The sequence below is a fragment of the Hordeum vulgare genome, chromosome 2H (assembly GCF_904849725.1).
Source record: "Hordeum vulgare subsp. vulgare chromosome 2H, MorexV3_pseudomolecules_assembly, whole genome shotgun sequence".
In the NCBI taxonomy this organism is placed as follows: Eukaryota; Viridiplantae; Streptophyta; class Magnoliopsida; order Poales; family Poaceae; genus Hordeum; species Hordeum vulgare.
Window position 1 is genome coordinate 642,638,100 of NC_058519.1, and position 9,209 is coordinate 642,647,308.

The following is a 9,209-nucleotide window of genomic DNA, read 5'->3' on the forward strand; positions in this document are numbered from 1 at the left end:
ACCAAGTAGTATTTAGTTTTTTTATTATTTAGCATGTACTCCCTCTTTACCTAGTTTTCCCCAACTATAATTATTTAGCATGTACTCCCTCTCACCAGTAGGGCTCCCCAGTAGGGCTCATAGAAGCCGAAGCCGGTGAGGAGGTTCCCCGGCGCGTCGCTCCCGAAGGCGGCGTAGCCGAAGCAGCCGTAGCAGAGGTAGAAGAAGGTGGTGACCAGGATGGAGATGATGGACGCCTTCTTCATCGTCTTGTTCTCGGCAGGTGGCGACTTGAGGGTGTCCTACAGTATTGGCACACGAGCGAAACAAAACAAGGTGTCATCATGCTCGGTGGTTTACTGACAGTACTACCAAATACAGTAAGTACTAATTCTGAAAAAACGGGATGTCATCATGCTCAGTGGTTTACTAACAGTATTACTACCTGAATTACTACCTGGCCAGGCCGGAAAAGAAGCAGGGCATAGTACTTACAAATGGTGCTGGCGAGGCCAAGGCCGAGGCCGATGAAGGCGTAGGAGAAGGACATGACCGCGGCAACGACGGAGAGCCACGCCATGTCGTGGAAGTCCGGTATGAAGGAGAGGAGGAGCTGCGCCCCACCGAACATGAGCATGTAGTAGCTTCCGTCGAAGCTGCAGGGCGCGTCGTGCCCGTGCGCGTGGTAGCAGTTGGCCTTCAGAATCGCCCTGTGGCGTGGAAAACGATCAGCTTAAAACAGCAGCACGTACTAGGCGAACACGAAAAGGAAGGCAAGCTATGTAGTAATTCTACTCCAAGTCACATGATTCTTGCTCGATGGATGGTGCAACTAATGCAACCGCTGGTCGGCGGCGACTACCTGATGCTAGTGGTGGTGGTGATGGTGTACGCGACGCTGAAGCCGTACAGGCTCAGGTACTGCAGCGAGCTGCAAGCCCGGGTCTGCTTCTTGCCTGAGTAGGTTGCCACAATGATGCACCAAGATCTAATCACAAAGTCACCAGCAGCGCGGGCGCACAGCTCCCCTCGATGGCCGGTGATGAGGCCCCGACGACGGAGGCGGCGTGCCAGGACCTGGTCGAGATCCTGGATGAGGGATCGGGCCGGCTGGACATGGGCCGGTACGTGGACCACGTCCGCGACCTGTCGGCGGGCGCCATCGCCACCTTCGAGGGCACCACGCGGGACCACTTCGACGGGAGACGCGTGGTGGAGCTCCGCTACGAGGCGTACGGGTCCATGGCGCGGCGCCAGCTCGAGGCCATCCTCCGCGAGGCCCACGCTGCCCACGCGCTGTGCCGGCTGGCCGTGGCGCACCGCCTCGGGACGGTCCCTGCCGGCGAGGCCAGCATGTTCGTGGCGGCAGCCGGATCTGGATTTGGATCAGAGAGGAGATGGTTGGGGCTGGCGGCTCTTGTGCGTGGGGGAGAGGGACGAGAGGATAGGGCTACGTGGGTAAGACTGAGAGGGGGTGGGATTGATGGCTGCCGTTGGATCTCGGAGCATCCAACGGTGTTTGCTGCATGATCCATGGGAAGGGTAGTTCTGCGTTTTGATTGGTCTGAGATATGTAACACCAAAAATAATTTTGAAGTGTTAAAAATATGTGTGTTTGTGAAGCAACTATCAAGAGTGTATTGCAAAACGATGTCACTAAAATTTCCACTCAAGGTATATCATATTTCATGGATTATCACCGCATAAGATGAGGTGGAATAGAATGGTCCTACGAGTGACATGTCAACATAGTTAGAACATATTACAACATTTTTATAATCGTCATAAAAGTTATGACGATCTCATCTTATGCGGTTACGATGTTTTTGACTCACATCGTCGTAATTTATATGTAGATTTGATCCCCTCAAACGGTTTACGACAATCTCGGATGAAATCGTCATAGATTTACGACGAATTCATCAACGACGTCTTAAAAACATCATGTATGAGCATATTTCTTGTAGTGTCTGCAACACCAATCGCGCGTTGCTCTGGTAGGGACTTCTCCCTCATGGCCGTGTACTATATAAGAAGAGGAGATGAATATGAATATCAATCATGATAAGAAAGAATGACGGGTAAAAATAGAGGTGTGAATGTTCATTGCTTACGTTGAATCTGTGATCCTTGTGCTCAGAGGTAAACGTGCGAATGGTCTCGCAAACATAGTATCCGCATAGATGTGTCCCCGGTGGCTGCTAGTCACACTTTACGAGAATAGAATATATATAATCAAAATAATAATCTAGCATCATAAATGTATTGAAAATAGAAGTATATCATACTACTACTTACCTGAGCCGCTCTAAAGGTCAGCTTCTCATGCTCGATACCGGGAGTCACGCACTTGAACCGCTTCCAAACCCTGCCCGATAAGGATAATGATTTGCTAAGTTTTTCATACCTTCTCAGGCTCGATACCGAGAGTCGAAGGCATCAACTCTTCCCTTATCAATTTGAATGTCCAACAGAATCCAATGGAAGCTGCATATATATATATATATATATATATATATATATATATATATATATATATATATATATATATATATATATATATATATATATATATATATGTATATATATATATGTGTGTGTGTCAGTAACTTATCAATTACACTTATAAGTGAATGAACACAACAGAGTAAAGACCCTCACCTGAAGTTGTATGGAAACAGTATGTGGTCACAGAAATTTTGATCTGTTAGAAACCTTAGAAGGTTTTCCTCCGTCTCCTTGGGTTTATCAGTTAGCGTCGCTATATGTATTTTATCTGGGTCAATAAACCCAATATTTAGGATGTTCCTATTTTTACAATCCAGAATCTTCATTCTGCATAATAGAGTACAAGTTATATATAGACAATGAATTGAAATAACTAAACAAGTTATATGTAGACAACGAATTGAAAAACTTACAGACAATAGCAACTCATAAGCGATTTGTCGAGTGCGGCGGCATTGTACATCTGGAAGAGTTCATCAAGGTCGATATGGATTTCTTCGGGGCGGCCGTAGTACTCCCGTGGGACACTCACCACGATCATCGTTCTCCCATTCTTTGATTCACTTAAGTACCATGTATGCAAGTAACGCATATTTGTTGGGAGATCATCTTTGCTGACCAAAGGCGCTCCCATGACAAACTGTGGCTTAGGGGCTACCACAGCCTTGGGTCACCTGTCGTCTTGGGAAGCCAGAATGTCTTCAACCGGGATACCCCATTCATTCGCCCACTTCTTTGCTAATTCCAAATCTTGCCCCTGCACCAGAGGGGGGACATTCTCTCGTAACACCCTGAGGGGTGGGATCGACTGTTTGGCCTGTTGTCCAAGCTGAGGAACGTCTGATCTTTTTTTGCTTGTAGTTGAACTTGATTTGCTCCCACTTGCACTTGCACGTGATCTGCTCTTTTTCACTTCCTTCTGCAATGTGCGTGTATAGTCATCAGGCTTATGGTGTAAGTCATACTGTGATGGAAGGTTCGTGAAGTATTTTACAAATGCTATTTGCTTCTCGGTGTATTCCGGGCGGGGCTCGGGTTCCTTCTTTTTCATCTGCGCATCATGATGTTCCTTTGCTATCCTGGCGTTTTCCTCGGGGGTACGATCATAAGGTCTGATAGGAAGATTAGCATGAGGTACCTTTGGGAGGGGCGACAGTTTCTGCTTTGGGGGCTCCGTCGCTTAGAAATCATCGGCGGAGCGTTCTTGCTGCCACGCTTCCGCTTAGTATCCGGAGCGGGCGGCGGCAGAGACGGACGACCCAAGTCCGGCGGCGGTGATCGAGATGGACTCGTGTTGTGCTGGCCGACGTCATGTGGAGGGCTTGAAGGTGATGGAGGTGTAGGTGACCTGCGACGACTCGGAGGCGGTGTTGTCCTTGGGGCCGAGCCTGGAAGCTTGATGTAGTTCTTGTCCCATAGGATGACTCCACCCAGTACTTCTCCGAGTGTCCTCTCATCTTCGGGTCCAGCTATGTCGAGCTCCATATCATGAAACCCCGCCATGATTTCATCCACCCCGACTTTAGCAAAGCCAGCTGGAATCTCACGGCCATGCTAGCGTGCATCAGGGCCAGAAGGTAAAGCTTGTCCGACGGCCACCTTCATGGACATGTTCTTGAATTTCTGATGGAGTTCACATGATGTTGACTCCTTGATTCCATCCACGGGGTAGCCGGGACCGCCCTCTATGATTCTTCGTGCATCGTCGGGCGGGGCCTCAGATTAAGCCATGCTGCTTTTCCGCTTAGATGGGGCGCGGTAATATCAAGTGCAGGATCTTCCTGGCGCGCTACTCCTCTAAGCTCATCAATCTGCTTCCGTTGCTCATTAATCCTGGCAAGCAACTGGTTGAACTTGTCATTCTCCTCATCCTGCTCCCGCTTCTTTGCTCTCCCTCGGCTTTTGTAAGTGTCTTGGTCTCTGGCAAACCCAAGCCACCACGGGTAAGAAGGATCGAAGCCTCGCGTTCGTCCTCCATGTTCGTCATTGCCGAGGACCAGTGTGAGCAAATCTTTCTCTCTATCTGCAGTGAACTTTCTTTTTCCCTCCTTAATTTCTTTCACTATCTTTTTCCAATTCTCCCTGGGTATCCTAAGACCGTCACTGCAGATGAGGTCCCCTGTTTCTTCGTCATACGAACCACCATGCGCAAGGAACCAATTTCTTGCTCCCAATTCCCACTCATCACGGAGTGGTTCAGGTATGATGCCTTTAGCTAGCAGATCTTGCTCTTTCTTATCCCACTTTGGGATGGCAGTCTCATAGCCCCCTGGCCCCAGCTGGTGGTGATATTTTTTCTTGTCGGCATTTTTCTTGTTCTTTTCTGATAATGCCTGGGCATCTTATGACTCCTTGTACTCTTGAAATGCCTTCCAGTGATTCGCCTGCTTGGCTAGATACCCCTCGAATACTGGCACTTTCTTTGTCTTCAGATAGTTTTTTCATAGCTTCTTCTTCCAGCTACGGAACAGTTCGGCCATCTTCTTTAGAGTCCACTGCTTGACTTTGGCCCTCAGTTTGTCTGCGGCGTCTTCATTCTCACATTCTGGCAGGTTGAAATGTGACATGAGATCATTCCAAAGATTATCTTTGTACCTTTCGGCGACATAGTCACTATCGGCTGCCCCTTTGCGCTTGTTCCACTCCTGAACGCTGATCGGGACGTGATCCCTAATGAGAACTCTGCATTGCTTCTTGAATGTGTCAGCAACATTCTTAGGAAGCTTGGGTTCGCCCGTAGGCAATATCACCTCAAAGGTGTAATGCGTCCGTGCATCCAACTTTCTAGTCGGGCCTTGTTTCGTAACTTTGCTCGATGTGGAGGCCTAAGAGGGAGAAACATTCGTCAAATGAATGTATATGTATACAATATAGAGCTATCTCCAATATTTTTCACATATTACAAGTGATTGTCAAACTTCATATGTATACCTCGCCAGACTTTATTATTTCTCCACCGGCTTCTCCATCAGTGGAGCTATCACCTTCTCCGTCATTGGACCTATCTCCTGCCCCATCGGCTTCATCTTCGTGTCGGTCGACCTCCATTCCATATCCAGAGGGGTTTAGATATGACGACGGAGATTCAGCTGGTTCAACGTCGGGGCCGTCTTTGATTATATCTTCGAGAAGTTCTTTCTCTTCGAGGTTCCTGATATGTGGATCCATAGTTCTGCAAAAAACGGACATTTGATTAACTAATAAACTAACAAACTATATAAGAGGGGTTGGAAACTTCAAAGTGTCGTTTTATATGGAGGACCTTTAGTCCCAGGTCTTGGCTAGAACCTAAACTCTAAAATATGTCTAACGGATTCTCTTAACCTTTAAGGATTTAACAAAATGGCGACATTCTAGATGTGTAGAAAATGATCCTATTTTTCCTGATCTCATCTACCCTTCTATATGTCACATTGTCTAGTGTCAAAGGACTTTGTTGAACTTTGTACCAAAAAAGAATTATTCTATCAGGAACTCCGTTCCAAAACAACTTTAGTCCCGGGTTATGGCTCCACCCGGGACTCCTAGATTTCTGCATAGTATTCAAAGTAGGAGTACTTTTCCAATTTGAGCATTCAATAAGCAAAACCAAATCGTAAAATAAAGTAGTATTCAAATTAGCATGCATTGAATTATAAGCAAAACTACATCATCTCTTTTGTCCGTACATCGTCGAATAATATCACTAATACTCCTCGAATACTATCATACATATAGCATCACTGATACAGCTAGAACCGTAGCGCCCGACGGGTATCGTCGTGGGCGGTGGACACCCAAAGAGAAGGAACCATCACAGGATCATAGCTCAAGTGAGATCCCTGAAGAACCTGCCAGGTATGCTCGAACCTGCCCTCCAACGCAACCATGTAGCGACGGACGTGCTCATCCTCCTCGCTGACACGGTGACGTACCACCTCCGTGGTGTCCGGAAGCCTCGGCACCATCACTGGCCCACGCGACCGCCACCAACAAGGATCGGGTCAACAACGGGCTGGCTCCTCACCAACCTACGCCCCCCGGAAGGTAGCACCTCCCAATACCAGCCGGGCGGAGCCCAGTCCCGGACATGGCCCCTCTGATCAAGCAGGTGTCCTCCGCCGAGTCGACGACGAGGATGCGGGATAGGCATCGTAAAATGAACTAAAAAAATAAACTAGTTCTATTAATTTTCTTGCTAAAAATAAACTAATTGTATATATAGTAAAATAAACTATTAACACTTAAGCATATACAATAGCAAAATTAAGCAATAATCTAAGAAACACTAATTAAGCATCTATATACGTAGAAATGTCTTCTTCTTCTTCCTCTTCTTCTTTCTTATTTTCTTCTCCGCTTCTTCTTCAACTTCTCTTCTTCTACTTCTCTTCTTCTACTTCTCCTCTTCTTCTATTTTTCCTCTTCTTCTCCTCTCCTCCTCTTCTTATTCTCCTTTTTCTTCTTTTCTTCTCCTCCTCTTGTTATTTTCGTTTTTCCTAATCTTATTTTCTTATTTTTGTTCATCTTTCTTCTTCTTGTAACCCTAACCTAATTCTAAATATTACTAACCCTAATAATCTAGCACAAACCTAATAACAATAGGAATTAAATAACAAAAAAATATTTTCTTCTTTTCTTCTCCTTTTTCTTCTTTTCTTCTCCTTTTTCTTCCCTTCTTCTCCTTTTTCTTCTTTTCTTCTCCTTTTTCTTCCTTTCTTCTCCTTTTTCTTCCTTTCTTCTCCTTTTTCTTCCTTTCTTCTCCTTTTTCTTCTTTTCTTCTCCTTTTTCTTATTTTCTTCTCCTTTTCTTCTTTTCTTCTCCTTTTTCTTCTTTCCTTCTACCGGCCGGAGTGTTGGGGAGGAGGGGGCGGGGGGATTACCGGCCGGAGGCGTCGACGACGGCGAGGCGGACGGCGGCGGCGAGGAGGACGGCGGCGGCGAGGAGGACGGCAGGCAGTGGCGAGGAGGACGGCGGGCAGCCTGACGGCGTCGTCGAGTTCGTCGGTGTGCCGCGCCGGGCAGCCTGACGGCATCGTCGAGTTCGTCGGCGCGCCGCGCCGGGCAGGAGAACGAGGAAGAAGGAGAGAACGAAATGCGATTTGGGTTGGAAATTTTCTAACTCCCGCTTATATAGGTGGATCTTTAGTCCCGGTTCGGGGCTCGAACCAGGACTAAAGACACCCTTTAGTCCCGGGTGGAGCCATGACCCGGGACTAAAGGCCCTTTTTCGGCAGACCAAAAGGCGGGAAGCAGGGGCGTTTAGTCCCGGTTCGGGGCTCCACCCGGGACTAAAGGGGGTCTTTAGTCCCGGGTGGAGCCACGACCCGGGACTAAAGGCCCGTGCTCGGCAGGCGGCAGGCGAGGGGCTTGAGTCCTGGGTCGTGGCTCCACCCGGGACTAAAGCCCCTCCTCGGCTGCACGATAAGTTTAGTCTCACCTCGCCCAGCGAGGGGGACTAACACTAGTTTATAAGCCCCGTCGCAGCATCTCCACCGAGCTCCTCTCTAAAGCAGGCTTACGGGCCTAAACTGAGTGTAAATTTAAAAATTGAAACTATACTTGAAATTATGGAGAAAATTAAACCTGAATTCAAAGTGAGGTCAGTTTGAATTTAGGTTTAAGTTTCTCTATAAATTCTCATATAGTTTCAATTTTTTTCTATTTTCAAAATTAACTATTTTGTTATTTTCAATAGAAAACTATGTTTATTAAAATTCTTTTTGCATATTTGAGAATTTGACAAAACTATGATAATGAAAAGTGTTTGAAATTGAATAAATAATTCAAAACTATTTTCTATTTTCAAAAGTAATTATTTTGACTATCCAAACTATTAACTATTTTGTTATTTTCAATTAAAAACTATGTTTATTAAAATTCTTTTTGCATATTTGAGAATTTGACAAAACTATGATAATGAAAAGTGTTTGAAATTGAATAAGTAATTCAAAACTATTTTCTATTTTCAAAAGTAATTATTTTGACTATCCAAACTATTAACTATTTTGTTATTTTCAATTAAAAACTATGTTTATTAAAATTCGTTTTGCATATTTGAGAATTTGACAAAACTATGATAATGAAAAGTGTTTGAAATTGAATAAATAATTCAAAATTATTTTCTATTTTCAAAAGTAATTATTTTGACTATCCAAACTATTAACTATTTGTTGGAATTATGCCCTAGAGGCAATAATAAATATAGTTATTATTATAATTCCTGTATCAAGATAATCGTTTATTATCCATGCTATAATTTTATTGAATGAAGACTTACATATATGTAAGGATACATAGACAAAACACTGTCCCTAGCAAGCCTCTAGTTGGCTAGCCAGTTGATCAAAGATAGTCAGGGTCTTCTGATTATGAACAAGGTGTTGTTGCTTGATAACTGGATCACGTCATTGGGAGAATCACGTGATGGACTAGACCCAAACTAATAGACGTAGCATGTTGATCGTGTCATTTTGTTGCTACTGTTTTCTGCGTGTCAAGTATTTATTCCTATGACCATGAGATCATATAACTCACTGACACCGGAGGAATGCTTTGTGTGTATCAAATGTCGCAACGTAACTGGGTGACTATAAAGATGCTCTACAGGTATCTCCGAAGGTGTTAGTTGAGTTAGTATGGATCAAGAATGGATTTGTCACTCCGTGTGACGGAGAGGTATCTCGGGGCCCACTCGGTAATACAACATCACACACAAGCCTTGCAAGCAATGTGACTTAGTGT

The 9,209-nt window shown here is 45.2% G+C and overlaps 1 protein-coding gene across 1 annotated transcript; it reads left to right on the forward strand.

Moving 5' to 3' along the window:
- The first annotated feature begins 1,011 nt into the window (after window positions 1-1,011).
- On the forward strand, window positions 1,012-1,509 carry LOC123428885 (molybdopterin synthase catalytic subunit-like). The gene has a single exon (XM_045112994.1). It carries the CDS (start codon window positions 1,012-1,014, stop codon window positions 1,507-1,509), a length of 498 nt encoding a protein of 165 aa, XP_044968929.1.
- The last annotated feature ends 7,700 nt before the right edge of the window (window positions 1,510-9,209 follow it).

Excerpts from the sequence above, each read along its gene's own strand:
- LOC123428885 (XM_045112994.1), top strand. The coding sequence starts at position 1,012 with ATGGCCGGTGATGAGGCCCCGACGACGGAGGCGGCGTGCCAGGACCTG.